Source organism: Pan paniscus, chromosome 23 (genome assembly GCF_029289425.2).
Source record: "Pan paniscus chromosome 23, NHGRI_mPanPan1-v2.0_pri, whole genome shotgun sequence".
Lineage (NCBI taxonomy): Eukaryota > Metazoa > Chordata > Mammalia > Primates > Hominidae > Pan > Pan paniscus.
Genome location: NC_085927.1, coordinates 42435615 through 42457211, shown reverse-complemented (window position 1 = coordinate 42457211; position 21597 = coordinate 42435615). Strand labels below are relative to the sequence as shown.

Below are 21597 nucleotides of genomic sequence, written 5' to 3'. Positions count from 1 at the left end.
TCCAGGGACAGCACTCCCTTGGCTGGGGGGCGGGGATGAAAATAATGCCTAACCCACAGAGCTGTTGTGCCCAGTCCAAAGCTGGTGACATAATAGGTGCTCAGTAGAAGCCCCATTGTTACAGAGTCACAGAGATGGGTTCCAGCACCTTTTAGTTTTCAGTCTCCTAACGTGCCTACGGTGCTCTCAAAAAAACGTGGCAAGAATAACCCCACTCTCCCAGCAGCAGCATGTCGTAGGGAGAAGAGACCTACGGGCAGCCAGTCGGCTTTGGCAAAATGCAATTCACCATCAACAGCCCTGACACCCAGAATTTGAGGGTTAGGAGAGTGCACCTTGATTGTTTGGGGCTTTGGAATTCTACTCAAAGTCATTTCTGGGTGGCTTCAACATCCCCAAGCTAAGATGCCTCTTGGCTTGCTTGTGGAAGCCTGTGTGCCCTGTACGGTGAGAGGGAGAAACCAAGATTCTCTTTGAGCTTTCTGTGGCTCCTCTTCCAACTGGGAAACCTTAATAAGACTCGGTCTCCACCTCTATGTGGTGAGAAGAATGGTATCTTCCCTACTGACCTCTCTAGGTCAAGTGATAAGTTGCTTTTGAAAGTTCTTGGAAAAGTTTAGAGAGCAACTCAAGAAGTAAGAGTTAATTCTTGTCGTTGTTTCCAAAGAAATACATCTTCAGTGTGGAAAATACCCGTGAGAAAAAAAAAGAGAGAGAATTAAAATCCTTCATAATCTCACCACTTTTGTAATGATTATTTAGTGTCTCATTACTCAACGTAGGATAAGCTGGGAACCCGTTAGAAATGCAGAATCGCAGATCCTGCCTATATTAGTTTTCTCAGGCTGCCTTGATAACAAAATGCCATAGACTGGGGGGGCCTTAAACAACAGACATTTTTTTCACAGTTCTGGAGGCTGCAGGTACAAGATCAAGGTGCTAGCAGGGTTGGTTTCTGGTACAGCTTCTCTCCTTGGCCTGCAGATGGCAGCCTTCTTTGGGTATCCTCGTGTGTCCTTTCCTCTGTGCCCGGGTACATGACACTCCTGATATTTCTTTCTCCTCTTATAAGGACACCAGGCCTATCAGATTAGGGCCCCACCCTATCACCTCATTTAACTTTAATTACCTCTTTAAAGATCCTATCTCCGAATAGAATTGCATTGAGGGTTAGGGTTAAGGTTTCAACATATGAATTGGGACAGGGTGAACACAATTCAGTCCGTAACGCAGCCCGAGACTCACTCTATCAGAATCTTTATTTTGACCAGATCCCCAGTGATTCATATGCACATTAAAGTCTGAGGCACACTGGTTTTAGTGTACAATCTTCCAGTCTTGCTTTTTTATATATGTTTTTACATATGTGCCAAAATAAAACCGTAAGTACTGTATTCTAAGCTATTTTGTTCAGCAGTATAATATTTAGCATATGTTATCAACAGTATCCTATGTCATTTAGTATTACTCAGCCACATCCTATGTGATGACCACAGCATATTCCATTACACAGATGTATCTTAATGTTCCTAATTACTTCCTTATGGTTAGGTATTTATACGGTTTTCAGTTTTTCACCGTTATAAGAAACACTGTAATGAACATCCTTGAAGCAACATTATTTGTGTACAGCCATAGCTATCCTAAGAAAAAAAATTGAACTGAACCTTTTTTTTTCTGGCCCCTTAGGAGGCCCTCGCCAAGCTCAGTCTCCTCAGCCCCAGAGATCTGGAAGCCCCTCCCAACAGAGGCTCTCCCCACAAGGCCAGCAGCCCCTGAGCCCCCAGTCCGGATCTCCACAGCAGCAAAGGTCACCAGGCTCTCCGCAGCTATCCCGGGCATCCAGTGGCAGCTCCCCAAACCAGGCCTCCAAGCCAGGTGCCACCCTCACCTCACAGCCCCGGCCCCCTGTGCAGGGCCGTAGTACCTCCCAGCAGGGTGAAGAGTCCAAGAAGCCAGCACCACCCCATCCGCATCTCAAGTAAGTGCTTTGGGAATTGGAAAAGGTATAGGATAGAGCTGGGGTGTGGGCAGAGCTTGGCTGATTCAGGGTTAGGGACTTGGAGACAAAGGAAGACCCAACGAGGCCTTGCCTAGACTTCAAATAGGTAAAAACAGGACTAGAGGACAGAATTTGCTGGGGAGGCCCAACAAGGTGAGAGTATAGATTAGACACCACCGTGACCCTCCGTGTATACACATACCAGCTATTTACCAGCTATTGTTTGCTGCGTAACAAACCACCCCAAAACTTAGTGGCTGAAGAAAACAATCATTTTCTTTGTTCATAATTTTTTGGTTCAGCTGTTTGTTCTGAGTTTAGCTCAGCTGGGAGGTTCTTCTGCTGGTGTCTCCTATAGAGTTACAGAATAAAACATAGGATACCCAGTTAGATTCACATTTCAGATAAAAAACATGATTGTGAGTATAATTATGCCCCAGACATTGCATGGAATATACTTACACTAAAAAAAAAGTCTTAGCTTTTTATCTGAAATGCACATTTATCTACACATTTTTATTCACTAAACCTGGCAACCCTACTTTCCTGGGATCACTCATACGACTGCAGTCATCTGGCAGCTTCACTGAGGCTGGATGGTCCAAGAAGGCCTCACACACACATCTGGTTGTTGGTGCTAGCTGTCAGCTGGGCCTCTTTCTCTCCATGGGGTCTCATCCTCCCCAAGGCTAAGCCGAGCTTTCTCACATGGTAGAACTGCTTTTAAAAAGGGAGAAAGTACAAGCTGCAAGGCCTCTTGAGGCCCAGCCTTGGGAGTTATGAAATGTTATTTTATCACATGCTTTTAGTCAAAGCAAGTCACAGGGCCAAACCCACATTCAAGAGGTAGGAAATAAATTTTTGGTAGGAGGAGCCATGAAGTCACATCTCAAAAGGGCAGGCTACAGGGACAAGAGGAATCATTGCAGTCATTTTTGTAAGCCATCCATCACAATACACATATACATCCTGTTTCCTCTCAGGCCCATCTCTTTGTTTGTCCTAAAGAGAGGTCCCAAGTAACTGATCTTTGGAAAGCTCTACCTTCTTTCAAGGCCAAATGTTGATCATCACAGTTCACAGCTAACAGCTATTGTCCACTTACTATGTGCCAAGCACTTTACTTACTTGGGTTTTTTTTTAAGTTCTCACAAGCTTAGGAGTTAATAACTATTTCTTATCCCCATTGTACAGACGAGTAAGCAAAGAAAGATTAAATAACTTGCCAAAGTTTCCAGTTAATAACTAGAAGAGCTGGGATTAGACCCACGACATCCAGTCCAGGGATCATGCTAACAACTATTTTTTTGAATAGGTAATATATTCACATAGTTCAAAGATCTAAAAGGTATCAGGCCAGGTGTGGTGGTTCATGCCTGTAATCCCAACACTTTGGGAGGCCAAGGTGGGTGGATCCCACCTGAGGTCAGGGGTTTGAGACCAGCCTAGCCAACATGGTGAAACCCCATCTCTACTAAAAATACAAAAATTAGCTGGGTGTGCTGGTGCGCGCCTGTAGTCCCAGCTACTCAGGAGGCTGAGGCAGGAGAATCACTTGAACCTGGGAGGCTGAGGTTGCAGTGAGCTGAGATCGCGCCACTGCACTCCAGCCTGGGCAACAAAGTGAGACTCCATCTCAATAAATAAATAAATAAATAAATAAATAAATAAATAAATAAAAGATGTATGTTGAAAAGCCTCGTTCCCGCCCCCATTCTCATCCAACGCTTTGCTGCCCCCATCCCCAGAAATGACTTTTGTTAGTTCCTATGTGTCCTTTCAGTGCTTCCTTATGCAAATAAAAAATATTTGCATAAATAAATAATAAAAATGTTCAGATCCTCGCCCTCATTTTCTTACACACACAGGAGTATTCACTATCAACACCATTCTGCTCACTGCTTTTCATGTTTAATAATAAATCCTGGGCTGGATGCGGTGGCTCATGCCTGTAATCCCAGCACTTTGGGAGGTGGAGGCGGGCGGATCACAAGGTCAGGAGATCGAGACCATCCTGGCTAACACGGTGAAACCCCATCTCTCCTAAAAATACAAAAAATTAGCCAGGCGTGGCGGCGTTCACCTGTAGTCCCAGCTGCTGGGGAGGCTGAGGCAGGAGAATGGCGTGAACCCAGGAGGCGGAGCTTGCAGTGAGCTGAGATCGTGCCACTGCACTCCAGCCTGGGTGACAGTGCAAGACTCCATCTCGAAAAAAAAAAAATCCTGGAGCACCGAGTTTCTTTGAATTTTATTTTTTATGGCTGTATAGTATTCCGCTGTACCGTTGTACTATAATTTATCTAACTAATCCACCACAAATAGAAACTTGGTTTGATCTTACAAATAATGCTTCAATTAATAAATCTGAGCATATACTTTCATAGTTTCAAGACTCACTCTAGAGAAAATAACCTGACATGATATTGTTGGATCAAAGGATAAATGTATTTTTAGTTTGACAGACACTAGCAAATGGCCCTCCTGGCAATATGGAATAGCAGTTGACAGCACAGACTCTAGAGTCAGACTGCCTGGGTTCAAATCCTAGCTCCACCACTTAAAAACTACACAACCTCAGATAAGTTGCCTAACCTCGCTGTGCTTCAATTTCCTCACAGGCGGAATGGGGACAATAACCGCACAGGGTTATTATAAGGATTGCAATGAGTTTATGCACAGTTGGTGCTTAGAATGCTGCTGCCACTACAGAGGCTTATCTGCATACAGCCTGTCACCACGTAAGGAGATCAGCCAACTAATCACAGGACAGACAGGGGCTCTGGGCCTTAAACCAGGTTTGGTCACTGACCTTACAGTGTTCTAGCTAAAAACACATAAATTTCCTGACTAATTCCTTTAAGAACTTGGTTCAATTCAAGTCAGCAGGTATTTACTGAATTTACCTACTCTGTGCCTTGTTCTAGATAAGACTCTCTGAGGGGTAATAAGCAAGGAGTAAAAGACAGTCCCTGCGTTGAAGTCCCCAGTTTTTGTTTTGTTTTTTTTTTTGAGATGGAGTCTCGCTGTCGCCCAGGCTAGAGTGCAGTGGTGCCATCTCGGCTCACTGCAAGCTCCGCCTCACGGGTTCACGCCATTCTCCTGCCTCAGCCTCCCGAGTAGCTGGGACTACAGGCGCACGCCACCTCACCCGGCTAATTTTTTGTATTTTTAGTAGAGACGGGGTTTCACCGTGTTAGCCAGGATGGTCTCGATCTCCTGACCTCGTGGTCCGCCTGCCTCGGCCTCCCAAAGTGCTGGGATTACAGGCGTGAGCCACTGCGCCCAGCACAGTGTGGTGCAGTTTTTAATGTGATGACAGCATCACATGCAGAGCTCTTCACCTTTTGACACATGTACATAATCTCTTCCTATGTCTGTTGCCTCCCCTCCTATGACTGAGCCTCCCGAGGCAGGGCCTGAATCATATTCGTCTTACACCCCTGTCCCCTAGCACAGGGGAAGTGCTCAGCAAGCAGTTGCTACAGGCTGGCATTTGGGAAGCACTCAGAATGGCATCTGCCATTCAAAAAGTTGGCACTAAAAGAATTCCAAAAGCGGGTGGGGGACAGAATTGGCCATAAAGACATTGGAGAAGAGATGGGAATTGAAGTCCAGAATGTCAGAGCTGGAAGAGGCCTGAGGGTCAGCAGGGCAAACCCTTCGCTCTACAGATGAGGCAAAGGAAGCCCTGAGAAGGTAAGTTCCTTGCCCAAGGCTACACACATCAAAGAGCAGAGAAGGTTCTAGAATACAGGCCTCCTGATACCTAAACGAGTGCTGGAAATAACTATAACCTGATGTTGATACAGCACATTGCAGTTTACAAAGTGGGTTTGTACCCATAGGCAGGAGAGCAGCCAAGCTACTCTCCAGCAATGCCTGCTGCCTCAACAGTCTGGTATAATGGAAAGAATGTGGCCTCTGGGTGCTCCCCCATTACTTGCTGTGAGGACTGGAGCAAGTTACTTGACTCTGTGAACCCCTATTTCTGAACCTAAGAAATGGGGAAAATAACCACCTTGCAAATTATGTGTGTAATGTACCTGACATCATGTAAGCATTGGAATGCCTGGTTTCTGGTCTTCATAACCTTATGATGACTGGGGTAGCCCATCTGGCTTACAGGCAAGCCCCCAAGACTCATTTCTTTGATAGTCTTCGCCTTGTCTTCCTCAACCCCCTTGCCTTTCTGTTTCAGCAAATCTCAGTCCCTGACTAACAGCCTCAGCACATCCGACACCTCCCAGCGTGGGACCCCAAGTGAAGACGAGGCCAAGGCTGAAACCATCCGCAACCTGAGGAAGTCTTTTGCCAGCCTGTTCTCTGACTAACGCCATCCAGGCTGGGAGGGGAGGAGTGCTCTGCTACACTCGTCCCCCTCCTGCCTCATCTTCCTTCTCAGCCTTGGTTCCTGATGGGAACAGAATGGAGGGCCTGAGAACATACTTTCTAAATGCCTTTGACCCAGGAACCGATTATCTATATTTGTTCCCATTTTCCTTTACCGTGACATTCCAGCATTATCTGACTGTGAGGTGGGCCTTTGAGAGCCTCCAGGTTCCTCAAAACAGGCCTGAGCGATGGGCATCACACCCTCTGCCTACCCACATGCCTGCTTACCTGCCAGATAACCAAGTGAGATGTCTGCGAGTGGCTAGTTTTCACATTCTTACTAGTGTTTGGCTCACCTTTGGGCAAAGGCCCCCTCTAGGCCTTGCCCCACCTCCATCAAACGCAGACACTGTAGTCAGACCTCAGCAATATAGGAGGCAATAATCTTTTAACAGTGTTTTGCAAACAAACAAAAAGAGAAAAATCCCAGCCAGGGGAACTCGCCACCTGCCCACACTAGTTCCATCCACGCTCAAGACCCGCCCTTAGACCAGGCAGGCAAAGGCCCCCATCACACTCGGCCACTAGTGGGGTCCTGAGGCCAAGAAAGAAACCAGACCCTGTATGACAAGTGGGGTCTTTCAGAACACGACAGAAACAGGGGGGCCCTTGTAATGCCACTCATACTCAGAGCATTATTCTTATTTGGACAGCCAAGGGCAGATCACAGATTATTGTAGGAATAAAGACTAGTTTACAAAGGAGAAAGAGGCCCTGGACTTCCCAAGGAAAGGGTCAGGTTAGGGCTCCTGTACCCATTCTGTTCCACCACTGTTTGATCTCTCTGGCCTCCCACCAGGAATGCCGTTTCCTTTTTATGGATCTGTTGGGAACCAGAGAGAATCAACAGATCAATGACATAGGATCCGAAGTGCAATGATATTCACTTCTAGTTTGGCATTTCACAAACTCTGTACAGCAAGGAATTGGTAGGTTACTCAATTTCAAAAGGGCCCCATGGCCAAATATGTTTAGGAACCGCTGTTTGTATTTCTTTTTTTGGAGACGCATTGTATATAATATATGTCAAAGGCTTTCGGAATTCCTGCAGGAAAGAAATCAGCTTTGTTAAATCCAAACTGATTTGACTCAATAAGTTAGTTGCAGAGCTGGAAAAAGTAGTCTAACTCCCTTCCCAGTGCTCTTTCCCCTATACCAGTCTGCCTCTCATGCTTAGATAGCGTTCAGCGGTGATCCAAATCACCAAGCACCTGGTGCTAGAAACGTTGTAGGTGCCAGAAGCAGCCTCCTGGTCCCAAAGAGAGCCCAAGATATTAGAACATAGCCATGTTAGCCCCTTGCCTCCCACTTCGCAACCTGAGATATGTCTTCCTTTTGCTGTCCACAGGGAAGGGAGAGAGGGAGGTAAAAATGGAAGTGGCTTTGGCCTGGAGCAGCTTCTAGTTATGCCCAAGCAATGTAGATTGTTTGGTAATCAGCCGAGATCCATCCAGGTTCCCAGGAGCATAAAAGCAATCATCTCCTTTTTGGTCCTTCAAAACCAAACTGGAGTGGTGATGTCAGGGCCAGAGACCCTCTCCTTCTGTGGGCATTGGATCACTTAGAACTCTCAACCTCAGAAAAGCCTGCCTTCAAGCTGGCTTTTGACAGGCTATTGGCTGGAGACTGGGTCAGTATCGAAAGTGCTAGCTGTGCACCTGGCTGCCAGAAAGCCACTTGGCCTTTAGGACGGTCCTCTTCACATTGCCCTCTTCCCTCACTCATGATCAGGTCTGGATTTAAGAGCAAGAGACCCCAGGATAATTCAGAAGTCCTCTCTCTCCTCCTGTTCAAGACTCTTGGTCTGGGATTCAATAATAAGTAGCAGACCTGACATAAGAAAGATCAGATAGGTCCAATTGCCAGTGACTATTGGGAGCCATAATTTGGCAGCTGGAGACTGGTAGGCTCAGGCCTGATTAACACTGGCTAGGATCAGTGACAAATAAAATAGCCATTGTGTGAGGTGAGAGGTGAAGAGGTGAAGGCCTGGTACTCTTTCTAGTGCCCAAAAAGCCCACCACCCTTACTCTGTCTCCATGCTCGGCTGAGTTCCATGTTATAGGACAGTCCCTGCATGTCTGGCATGTCTGGAGCTCACTCTGCCCAGTAACACATCTCCCTTCTTTTTGCTCAGCCTGTGCAATGCAACAGAACTAGTCTGGCCAGGAGCTGGCAGAATCCTATCCAGAGGCAGCTGAGATGATGCAGTGGGCAGTCAGACACATGAAGCTGCTGCTTTGCAGGCATCACTGTCAACACATTCTTCTAGACCCCCAAGGTGGGGGGAGGTGGGGGTCCTGGGGTCAATATCCCACAGTCATGCTTGGGGGAGGTCAGGTGATGGCAAGGAATAGATCAGACCATTTATAATCCGGTGGAACTTTGCTTCATCCTCCTGCTGCTGCTCACTTAATTCTTTCACCACTCCCTTGGAATTTCTGAAGAAAGCCAAGTGGGGCATAGGGAAAAGAGACAGGAGGTGAAATTCAAAATATCAGATGCGGGTACCTTTTAAAGCTATTCTGTTAAAAGAAATCTAACAGAAGAGAGTATAAATATTGATTAACATAAGGTTTGATGATTAGCCAGTGATTCTAGGAGTCCCATTACTTACACACACACACACACACACACACACACACACACACACACACACAAATGCCTGGATAATAACTTGGAATTGACAAATGCACATCCTAAAATCCTGTCACCTCGCTATGAGTTCATAGTTCTCTGAAAACCGGCTTCAAGAGGAGAATGGCTTCCCCACTTGCCCCCAAGAAGATAGGGATCACTAGTATAAGTCACACGATGAAAGAACCAGAATACCAGCCTCTCAGACTGGAAGGTTCCTGGGCCCTTCCCCCTTCTTTCCTGACAAGGGCAGGTGAGGTTCCCCCATTAGAAGGATCTGGGGCACTGCTTATAAGAGCAGCCTGTTACAAGATTCAAGCACAGAGAGCTATAGGAGTTGAAGTTTGGTTTCTTCCACTTAAAAAAATATATATCCACCCTCCTTACTCAGGGGTAGACCTTTCAAATATTAATAAATAATGCTGTGTGACATCCTGAATAAACGGGTAAGAGAAAACTTGTAGGGCAGGGTGTAACCATGAGGTCCTCAAGTTTCAGGAGATCAAGAACACAGGAAACCCCTGTGGCAATCGTCCCTCTTCAACAATCTCACCCAGTTTTCACTTAGTAATAAAAGACAGCTCAAAACATACAACTGAATGGTCATAGGCTGGACAAAGTTTCTCAACCTGTGGGCCATGGCCATGGGCAGAGCTAGTTACAAAGGCAGATGAAGCTTCATGTCGGACTAAAGGAGTCCAAATTTCTGGTCACAGGACCCAGAAGCTGCATCTTTGTCAATCTCCCCACTTTGAATGCACTTTGATGTGAGGCCAGCAACCCTGAGCTGGGCTGTGTGGGAAAGCCACCGCATGAGAAACAGTACTGCTACGGGTGTGCTACAGTCTCCAACGTAGCTAGGAACCCACTCCTTTAGTGAGTGAAACTAGTGGCCCCGTGAACAATGACCACAGGGCCTAAATTCTCCCATATTCCTATATTCTGTCCTTTGGCCTCAGACACACCTCAGCATCCAAAGGATATCTCCCAGATACTCCAGTATCTGTGTACAACAGCAGCAGAAGCTCCTTCCAAGCTCCAAATCAGGCCAGGCATCCTGATTTTTATAACCATACTCATATATCCAGATCCATGACATAACACTAGTTTATAGCCAACACATTTAAATAATTTCCCCACTGGGGCCAGGCGCAGTGGCTCACATCAGTAATCCCAGCACTTTGGGAGGCTGAGGTGGGCGGATGACTAGGTCAGGAGATCGAGACCATCCTGGCTAACACGGTGAAACCCCGTCTCTACTAAAAATATAAAAAATTAGCCGGGCGTGATGGTGGGCACCTGTAGTCCCAGCTACTAGGGAGGCTGAGGCAGGAGAATGGCGTGAACCGGGGAGGCGGAGCTTGCAGTGAGCCGAGATCGCACCACTGCACTCCAGCCTGGGCAACAGAGCGAGACTCTGTCTCAAAATAATAATAATAATAATAATAATAATAATAATAATAATACTTTCCCCATTGGTCTGTGTATGAACATAGGAACCAAGGACACATAGGTCTCATGGCGACCCTAAAACAGTCTGTTTTGTCACATAGGCTAGTACGTGTTCCTTCCAAAAATGTAACCTTTAATAATTGTGACATTTTGAAATGGGAAAGGGCAAAAAGGAGGGAGAGGGGAGTCATGCTGTATAGACTCTAAAATGTTATGTTTGTTGTTTTTTTTTGCTTTGTTTCACAACTTTGAGCCAGAGAGAGGCTAGCATTTTCCCTCCAAGCTGACTCGGGGAAGCTGAAACACAACAAAGACCTATTTGATTTGTTCACAATGAACAGGGATTTAAAAACGCAGCCTTAGCGGACAGCTCTACCAGCCACAGAAAAGTTCTTCCAGATCTTCCTCCCGTCAGCGCGATAAAATGGTACTGTACTTTGGTTAAATGTAAAATCAGCTTTCCAGGAACAGTGGCATATCCTTTCTCTTCCATCAGTTCCCCAGATTCTCTTCATTACTACATTCTCTAGCCTAACATTCCGTCCCTGCTGAATTAACTAACTAATATTCAGATACATTCAAGATAGAACTAACACTCAGTTCTATCTTTCCAAAATTTAAGGGGATGATAGGTCTTCACTCACATGGTAACAAACACAGCAGCAAACCCCATAAAACTGAACATCAACTGCCTTCTGGAAGTTCTCATCTGGCAAGCTAGTGCAGGTATCTTGTGCATGGGTCAAGAGAGTGAAGCTCAGAGCACATTGCTTGGCACCCAGCAGGTGTTCAGGACATGTTTTAGCTCAGCCTTCCTAGAAAACTATGAAATAAAATCCAAACAAAAGTATTAAGATTGAAGTAAAAAGATGTTTTTCTAAGAGTATCAATATATGGAAGTCACTTGCCCAGGAATAGAATCAAACCGAAACCCAGTAAAATGAGATAGAGAAAAGAAGCGGAAGACGATCAATGGCAGGTTTTCAACCTCAAAAAGACCTCTTCCAAACTGAATCTGAAGAGGAATGAGAGGAGGCAGAATGAGAACATGAGACCGCTCCTTGGGGCCCCTTTCATGCGCGTCCGTGTGAAGAGACCACCAAACAGGCTTTGTGTGAGCAACATGGCTGTTTATTTCACCTGGGTGCAGGCCGGATGAGTCCGAAAAGAGAGTCAGCAAAGGGAGGAGGGATGGGGCCGTTTTATAGGATTTGGGAAGGTAATGGAAAATGACAGTCAAAGGGGGTTGTTCTCTGGTGGGCAGGGGCGGGGGTCACAAGGTGCTCAGTGGGGGAGCTTCTGAGCCAGGAGAAGGAAATTCACAGGGTTAATCACTCAGTTAAGGTGGGGCAGGAACAAATCACAATGGTGGAATGTCATCAGTTAAGGCAGGGCAGGGCCTTTTCACTTCTTTTGTGATTCTTCAGTTACTTCAGGCCATCTGGGCGAATACGTGCAAGTCACAGGGGATGCGATGGCTTGGCTTGGGCTCAGAGGCCTGACATCCCTGCCTTCTTATATTAATAAGAAAAATAAAACAAAATAGTGTTGAAGTGTTGGGGCGGCGAAAATTTTTGGGGGGTGGTATGGAAAGAGAATGGGCGATGTTTCTCAGGGCTGCTTCAAGTGGGATTAGGGGCGGCGTGAGAACCTAGAGTGGGAGAGATTAAGCTGAAGGGAGATCTTGTGGTAAGGGGTGATATTGTGGGGTTGTTAGAAGAAACATTTGTCGTATAGAATGACTGGTGATGGCCTGGATACGGTTTTATATGAATTGAAAAACTAAATGGAATAAGAAGGAGAAAAACAGGTATAAAAGGTCTAAGAATTGGGAGGACCTAGGACATCTGATTAGAGAGTGCCTAAGGAGATTCAGCATAGTCCTGCCAGCAAAGATTATTTATTTACTTCAAGAGTTAAAAGTGGCAGTTTGGGGATAGCACGAGGAGATATCAGCTGTGATGGCTTGGAGAAACAGTGTAAACTGGCAGTGTAAACAAGAGCAGGGCATGTATGAGTAGTTGAGAACGGTGAATAGGAGTATGACTAGACAGAAAATAGTAGGGATGACAAGTTTTTTTGGGGGCACAGTCTAAGTTGGTCCAGTGTCTGGAATGAGACTGGGGCCTAATAAAAAGGAGCATCTATACAGGAGCTTAAATGGGCTGTACCTTGTAGCATTCTGAGGACAGGCCTGAATTCTGAGAAGCGAAAGTGGTAAAAGTATTGTCCAGTCCTTTTTAAGTTGGTGGCTGAGCTTGGTGAGGTGTGTTTTTAAAAGACCTTTAGGCCGTTCTACTTTTCTTGAAGACGGAGGACCGTAAGGGATATAAAGGTTTCACTGAATACTAAGAGCCTGAAAAACTGCTTGGCTGATTTGACTAATAAAGGCTGGTCTGCTATCAGACTGTATAGAGGTGGGAAGGCTAAACTGAGGAATTATGTCTGACAGAAGGGAAGAAATGACTGTGGTGGCCTTCTCAGACCCTGTAGGAAAGGCCTTTACTTATGCGGTGAAAGTGTCTATTTAGACTAAGAGGTATTTTAGTTTCCTGACTCGGGCATGTTGAGTAAAGCTAATTTGCCAGTCCTGGGTGGGGGCAAATCCTCGAGCTTGATGTGTAGGGAAGGGAGGGGGCCTGAATAATCCCTGAGGAGTAGTACAATAGCAGATGGAACACTGAGAAGTTATTTCCTTGAGGATAGATTTCCACGATGGAAAGGAAATGAGAGGTTCTTTTTTTTTTTTTTTTTTTTTTGAGACGGAGTCTCGCTCTGTCGCCCAGGCTGGAGTGCAGTGGCGCGATCTCGGCTCACTGCAAGCTCCGCCTCCCGGGTTCACGCCATTCTCCTGCCTCAGCCTCCCGAGTAGCTGGGACTACAGGCGCCCTCCACCACGCCCGGCTAGTTTTTTGTATTTTTAGTAGAGACGGGGTTTCACTGTGTTAGCCAGGATGGTCTCGATCTCCTGACCTCATGATCCGCCCGCCTCGGCCTCCCAAAGTGCTGGGATTACAGGCGTGAGCCACCGCGCCCGGCCTAGGAAATGAGAGGTTCTGAGAGGCGGGCTAGTGGCTTGTACTGTAGCATAGCCTGCCTTTGCTGGTATGTGGCGATTAGGCCTGGTGGAACTGCCGTCAATAAATCAAGCGTGATCAGGGTGAGGAACAGGAAAGAAGGAAATATGGGGAAATGGGGTGAATATCAGGTGGATCAGAGAGATACCGTCATGGGGGTCAGGTGTGGTATCAGGAATAATGTGGGAGGCCAGATTGAAGTCCCGGCCAGGAACAATGGTAATTGTGGGACTTAACAAAGAGTGAGTACAGCTGAAGGAGCCGGGGAGCAGAAAGTATATGCGTCACGTATGAGGAAGAAAATAGATTTTGGAAGTTATGAGAAATGTAGAGAGTGAGTTGAGCATAGTTTGTGATTTTTAGGGCCTCTAAAAGTATTAAAGCAGCGGCAGCCGCTGCACGGAGACATGAGGGCTAGGCTAAAACAGTAAGGTCAAGTTGTTTGGACAGAAAGGCTACAGGGTGTGGTCCTGGCTCTTGTGTAAGAATTCTGACCGCACTAACCATGCCTAGGAAGGAAAGGAGTTGTTATTTTGTAAGGGATTGAGGTTTGGGAGATTAATCAGACACGATCAGCAGGGAAAGCACGTGTGTTTTCATGAGAATTATGCCGAGATAGGTAACAGATGAGGATGAAATTTGGGCTTGACTGAAGTAATGGGGGCTGTCTATGAAGTCTTGCAGCAGTACAGCCTAGGTAATTTGCTGAGCCTAATGCGTGTCAGGGTCAGTCTAAGTGAAAGCAAAGAGAGGCTGGGACGAGGGGTGCAGGGGAATAGTGAAAAAAGCATTTTTAAGATCAAGCACGGAATAGTGAGTTGTGGAGGAAGGTATTGAGGACAAAAGAGAGTACGGGTTGGGCCCCACAGGGGGGATAGGCAAAACAATTTGGTTGATAAGGTGCAGATCCTTGTAAGGCTTGTCTGGTTTTAGGACAGGTAAAATGGGGGAATTGTAAGGAGAGTTTATAGGCTTTAAAAGGCCATGCTGTAGCAGGCGAGTGATAACAGGCTTTAATCCTTTTAAAGCGTGCTGCGGGATGGGATATTGGCGTTGAGTGGGGTTAGGGTGATTAGGTTTTAATGAGATGGTAAGGGGTGCATGATCGGTCGCCAAGGAGGGAGTAGAGGTATCTTATACTTGTGGGTTAAGGTGGGGGGATACAAGAGGAGGACGCAAAGGAGGCTTTGGATTGGGAAGAAGGGCGGCAATGAGATGCAGCTGTAGCCCAGGAATAGTCAGGGAAGCAGCTAATTTAGTTAAAGTGTCTCAGCCTAATAAGGGAACTGGGCAGGTGGGGATAACTAAAAAGGAGTGCTTAAAAGAGTATTGTCTAAGTTGGCTCCAGAGTTGGGGAGTTTTAAGAGGTTTAGAATCCTGGCCGTCAATACCCACAACAGTTATGGAGGCACGGGAAACAGGCCCTTGAAAAGAAGGTAATGTGGAGTGGGTAGCCTCCGTATTGATTAAGAAGGGGACGGACTTACCCTCCACCGTGAGAGTTACCTAAAGCTCGGCATCCGTGGTGGTCTACGGGGCTTCTGAGGCGATCGGGCAGCATCAGTCTTCAGCCGGTAAGTCAAGAAGGAGTCAGTCAGAGAGCCTTGGGCCAGAGTTCCAGGGGCTCTGGGAGTGGCTGCCAGGTGAGTTGGACAGTCCGATTTTCAGTGGGGTCCCACACAGATGGGACGCGGCTTAGGAGGAATCCCGGGCTGTGGGCATTCCTTGGCCCAGTGGCCAGATTTCCGGCGCGTGTAGCAAGCTCCTGGGGGAGGAGGCTCCGGAGGAACGCCTGGTTGCTACGGTTCAGGCGTTTGGAAGTTCTTGTGTGCTGGAGATGTGGCTGGGGTTTGTCTCACAGTGGAGGCAAGGAATTGCAACTTTTTTCTATTATTGCACACCTTGAAGGCGAGGTTAATTAAGTCCTGTTGTGGGGTTTGAGGGCCGAATTTAATTTTTGGAGCTTTATTTAAAGTTGGGAGCGTATTGGGTAATAAAATGTATATTGAGAATAAGACGGCCTTTTGACCTTTTAGGGTCTAGGGCTGTAAAGCATCTCAGGGTTGCTGCCAAATGAGCCATGAACTGGGCTGGATTTTTATATTTGATGAAAAAGAGCCTAAACGCTATCTGATTTGGGATAAAGAAAAAGGAGCATTCACCTTGACTATGCCTTTGGCTCCAGCCACCTTTTTAAGAGTAAATTGCTGGGCAGGTGGGGGAGGGCTAGTCATGGAACGAAACTGTAAGCCTGACCAGGTGTGAGGAGGGGAGGCGATAAAAAGATTATAGGGTGGAGGAGCGGAGGCTGAGGAAGAATTGGGACCTAGCTTGGCCTGACAAGGAGGGGAGAGGTCAGATGGGTCTGTAGAAAAGGAAGATTAGAAAGACTCAGCGACGCTTGGGGTTGGGACTGAGGGGACAGGGGGGAGGGAAAGAAGATTTGGGACGAGTTGCACTGGGCACAGAGACTAGGAAGGGACTGATGTGTAAAAGAATGCCTGGACGTCAGGCACCTCAGACCATTTGCCCATTTTACGACAAGGATTATTTAGATCTTGTAGGATGGAAAAACTGAAAGTGCCGTTTTCTGGCTATTTGGAACTACTGTCGAGTTTGTATTGGGGTCAAGCGGCATTGCAGAAGAAAATAAGACGCTTAGATTTTAGGTCAGGTGAGAATTGAAGAGGTTTTAAGTTTTTAAGAATACAGGCTAAGGGAGAAGAAGGAGGAATGGAAGGTGGAAGCTTGCCCATAGTGAAGGAGGCAAGCCCAGAGAAAAGAGTAGAGACACGCAGAAGGGGTGGGGGTTTCTTGCCCTCCAGAAAAGCAGAGAAAGTGTTGGGGCACGGAAATAAGGGATTGGGGCGCAGAGATAAGAGGTTGGGGCGCGGAAATAAGGGATTGGGGCGCAGAGATAAGAGGTTGGGGCGCGGAAATAAGGGATTGGGGCGCAGAGATAAGAGGTTGGGGCGCGGAAATAAGCGGTTGGGGCGCGGAAATAAGCGGTTGGGGCGCAGAAATAAGCGGTTGGGGCGCAGAGATAAGAGGTTGGGGCGTGGAAATAAGCGATTGTGGAGCAGAGATAAGAGGTTGGGGCGTGGAAATAAGCGATTGGGGGGTTCTTGCCCCCTAGGAAAGCGGGACTTGCCGCTAAGGGTGAAGGAGAAGGGGTTGAGGGGTACTTGCCCCTGCCCCAGGAAAGCGGGACTCGCCGCTAAGGGTGAAGAAGAGGTTGAGGGGTACTTGCCCCTGCCCCAGGAAAGCAGAGAAGGGGTAGAGACAAGGAGAGAAGGGGTTGGGGTACTTGCCCCTGCCCCAGGAAAGCGGGACTTGCCGCCAAGGGTGAAGGACCAAGGCAGGCGTCCGTGCGTGGTCTGACACCTTTGAAATGTGGGTGAATAATCAGAGGCGTCCCTGCAATGATTAAACACCAAGGGAAGGCTGCCTTCTCAGTCCGTGACCGGCGCCGGAGTTTTGGGTCCACGGATAAAACGTGTCTCCTTTGTCTCTCCCAGAAAATGAAAGGAATTGAAATTAAGAGAAGGGAGAGATTGAAGAGTGGAAAGGAGAAAGTGGTTGAGGAACAGTGAGAGAGGTTGGAGAAGGGAGTAAGAGACCGCTTACTTGATTTAAAATTGGTGATATGTTCCTTGGGCTGGTCGGTCTGAGGACCTGAGGTCGTAGGTGGATCTTTCTCACGGAGCAAAGAGCAGGAGGACGGGGGATTGATCTCCCAAGGGAGGTCCCCCGATCTGAGTCATGGCACCAAATTTCATGCGCGTCTGTGTGAAGAGACCACCAAACAGGCTTTGTGTGAGCAACATGGCTGTTTATTTCACCTGGGTGCAGGCCGGATGAGTCCGAAAAGAGAGTCAGCAAAGGGAGATAGGGGTGGGGCCGTTTTATAGGATTTGGGAAGGTAATGGAAAATGACAGTCAAAGGGGGTTGTTCTCTGGTGGGCAGGGGCGGGGGTCACAAGGTGCTCAGTGGGGGAGCTTCTGAGCCAGAAGAAGGAAATTCACAGGGTTAATCACTCAGTTAAGGTGGGGCAGGAACAAATCACAATGGTGGAATGTCATCAGTTAAGGCAGGGCAGGGTCTTTTCACTTCTTTTGTGATTCTTCAGTTACTTCAGGCCATCTGGGCAGATACGTGCAAGTCACAGGGGATGCGATGGCTTGGCTTGGGCTCAGAGGCCTGACAGCCCCCAAGAAGGTGAGGTGACTACAGGGCTGTGAGCTGTAGGGGAGATGCCATTGTCAGCATCGGTCAGGGAGGTTGGAGTGAGCAGACCAGGACAACTCCACAGCTTAAGCAGCAAAGGTCTGGGACCAAGGAAAGGAAGTACACAGACTGTGCTTCACACAACAAACACAGCAGAGTTCCAAACAGCACAGCCTGGGCTCGAACCAGCCCAGGAGCACACGGTGTCCTTTCAGGTTCTGCCCCTTCCAGCGCCTGAGGGCAGACTAATCTCTTATGCTTTATTCAACTTCGTAAAACACTGGTGGCTCATTTTATGTGTTTTGAATTGGTGAAAGGATGCAGGTTAGTCACGGGTTAAGCTCATTAAGTCAGCCTTGCAGATACAAGTGGCGGCTTAATTATCCTGGAGCAGAGCTCATTGCCTGAGAGCACTTTAAAAGAGTCTCAGCTTTTCCTTTATCCTAGAGGGCAAGCTGGCTGGTTACTAACTATATTGTCAAAAGCTGTCCTAGACTCACTCCTAAGTTGCTGCTGATTAACTGTTTCAGTCTAATATCTGGACTCTAATAGAAGGCAGCACTTTTGGTTTGGAAGGAGACAAATTGGAAGGCTGGGCATCAAGTAAGTTAAAGTCGTCCATTTATCAAACACAATGCATAAGAGACACAGAGGCTCCCGTTTCCATGGACGAGACACGCAGCTGAAAGAGATGAGCTGTGGACACTTAGACCTTGTATTGAGATGAATTGGCAGGCCAAGAGGAAAAGAAGAAAGTGGTTGGGAAATATTTTTTGGAACTGGTGAGGCATTCCTGCAAGGGAAATCAATCTAAAACTAAACATTCTTTCTACAATGTGTGTATAAAATACACTTACTTTATTTTATAGAGATGCGGTCTTGCTATATTGCCCAGGCTGGTCTCAAACCCCTGGCCTCAAGCAATCCTCCCACCTAGGCCTCCCAAAGTGCTGGGATTACAGGTGAGAGCCACTGCACCTGGCTACACGTGTTTTAATCCTTGAAAATCCTCAATCCCTTTCATTATTTTTATACTGATTGGTCTTCCCAACTGTAATTTGTTTCCATACTCTCATATTCTAAGTGTCTGTTCTCCACGGTCTTTCACTGAGTCTAGAGCAGAAGCAAGGTCACCATTCTTTGGCACTCAGTTAACATACTATGTTTTGCTATGGATTAGCAGAAACTAAGTGCTGTAACCTATTGGGAATCTCAGGAGGGACTTTTTTGTTTTTTTTGAGATGGAGTCTCGCTCTGTCGCCCAGGCTGGAGTGCAGTGGCGCAACCTCGGCTCACTACAAGCTCCACCTCCCGGGTTCACGCCATTCTCCTGCCTCAGCCTCCCGAGTAGCTGGAACCACAGGCACTTGCCACCATGCCCGGCTAATTTTTTGTATTTTTAGTAGAGACAGGGTTTCACCATCTTAGCCAGGAGGGTCTTGATCTCCTGACCTCATGATCCGCCCATCTCGGCCTCCCAAAGTGCTGGGATTACAGGTGTGAGCCACCCCGCCCGGCCAGGAGTGACATTTAAGCTAGTCAGTTTAAATCAAATCTTTGTTCTATGTGACTTACCCAGTACTTCCCAATAATCTTATCCACTCCACACCTTCTACAGTCAACTGAAGACTACCCAAAGGAGCACTGCTCATGCATATGGCACAGCAGAGCACCGGGACCTGCCCAGCTCCTCTCTGAAGCTCTGTAATCAGGCAGCTACCAAGGAAGAGTCAGACTTCAACAGTTTTTACACAAGGAATCTCAAAATCTTAAGTTGGAAGGACACCTTCCATGATTTGATTCCCAGCCACATAAAACCTGTATCTTTCATTTATAAATGGGGGGAATGGGGCAGAGAAAGCTCCTGTTAATAAAAGAGGAGGCCACGCAGCGGCTCATGCCTGTAATCTCAGCACTTTGGGAGGCTGAGGTGGGCAGATCACGAGGTCAAGAGATCAAGACCATCCTGGCCAACATGGTGAAACCTCATCTCTACTAAAAATACAAAAATTAGCTGGGCATGGTGGCGGGCACCTGTAGTCCCAGCTACTCAGGAGTCTGAAGCAGGAGAATCGCTGGAACCCAGGAGGCAGAGGTCGCAGTGAGTCGAGATCACACCACGGCACTCCAGCCTGGCGACAGAGCAAGACTCCATCTCAAAAAAAAAAAAAAAAAAAAAAAAGTTGGGGGGAATAAGGGGCTACAAAAAGGCATAGGACAAATCAATGATGTTGAACCACATCTTACTAAGATGCTTTGATTGCTGTGGCACCCTAAACTCTCTTGCTTGCTTCCATGACAATACATCCAGGTGATCTCAGAAAATTGTGCAGTGAATAGGCTACTGTGAAACTACGACTTTCCTCTCATTATACACCAGCAATACATACAGCTCAACAGTCTCAGTTTAATGACAAGAATGTAGGATTTCACAAGCTTCTAACCATAAATTCAGCTTTTCAAGAGCAAATGCTTTGAGGATTAAGAATTATAAAAAAACTATTGTGAGGGATCTGCAAATTTAGGTTTAGGCCACTGCTGATGTCCTAAACTAAGTGAGATCTGTAATGTCTGCAAGTTAGTCAGAGGTGAGGATGGAAAGCAGCACCAGTATCCACAGGACACCAGCACCATCCATGGAGTTCTCAAGGGCCACTCAAAAAAGCCTGCATTCTGAACACTTGTTTTATAGTATTTGGTGCTTCTGGTCGTCACCATGTCCTCCCACGCCCACTACACACATACACACATCCCCTGCATAGTGCAACATAACATTGCAAAGCCACAAAGAAATGTATCAGAGAACTAGTATATGGACCCAACAAAGCTTCAGGAGGACCTTGTTAGACCCAATTAAAGCCATACGGCATCAAGTGAACACATTTTTAAAAGGCTATCCTGTAGCTCAGATATTACAAAATACCACAGAAAGAAATGTCAACAACTCCAATTCTTTACTACACATTAAGCTACTAAAAGTAACAGGCCTCAAGAAAATCATATTATTCACTGAATTTTCTTCACTGTGATTTAAAAAAACTCAATATACATGTGTAGCAAAATAAAAATTCACTTGTATGTAGGACTCAAAATATTCTTGCAGCACATAACATTCCAAGCCATTTCCTTATATGCAAAACAGAATTTTTAAAAAAGCAGGAAGACATTGGCAATATTCCTATTTTCTGTAGATGCTAGTAGTGTTTTATTCCTATGTTGTGAATCAGATTTTGTCATTATAGCATGTTTCTATAGTTGTTTGTGTAAGTCATTTGTGTTTGGCCTTTTTCTTGTAGAAAAAATGAATTTTGTGTATTTAAGTCTGAAAAGCAAAATGTTCTTCAAATAAAAGGCTATCTTTGAAGAACAAGTACCTGATTAGCACTCAAAGCAGTAAACTTTTTAAAAAGGTATCTTCTACTTAAGTTACAAATTAGGGGCTAAGTGTTCAAAACACAAGGAAAACAAAATCATAACCACCTCATCCCAGGAGCCACAAACAGGAGTCCCTAATACCAAATGGCCTTTCAACAGCATTGCTTCACAGCCTAGAGAGTTCCACCACAGAACCCAAGAAAGAGCTGCAGAGAGAGAGAAGTCGAGAGAAGAGGTGGATTTGAGTAGGTGTGTAGCCAAAGCACCCACCCCAAGTCCAGTTCAACCAAACTAGCTCTGTTTTCATTCATTTCATAAATCAGGCCTTTATTAGAAGACAGAGCACTGCTAAAAAAAAAAAAAAAAAAAAAAAAAAAACCCTTACAAAAATCATCTGCCTATGCTGTGTTCTCTGATAATTCTGAAATGTCCAA

General features: G+C 46.4%; 1 protein-coding gene across 10 annotated transcripts in view; it reads left to right on the top strand.

The window, feature by feature from the left end:
• SYN3 (synapsin III) overlaps positions 1–21544 on the top strand; it is a 566272-nt gene extending 544728 nt beyond the window's left edge. For all 10 annotated transcript variants that reach the window (XM_057301025.2, XM_034948980.3, XM_057301026.2 and 7 more), the window contains exons 13-14: positions 1690–1981; positions 6201–21544. In XM_057301025.2, coding sequence (XP_057157008.1) covers positions 1690–1981; positions 6201–6333 — 425 coding nt within the window. In that variant the 3' untranslated portion in view covers positions 6334–21544. The remainder of the gene's footprint in view (positions 1–1689; positions 1982–6200) is intronic.
• The last annotated feature ends 53 nt before the right edge of the window (positions 21545–21597 follow it).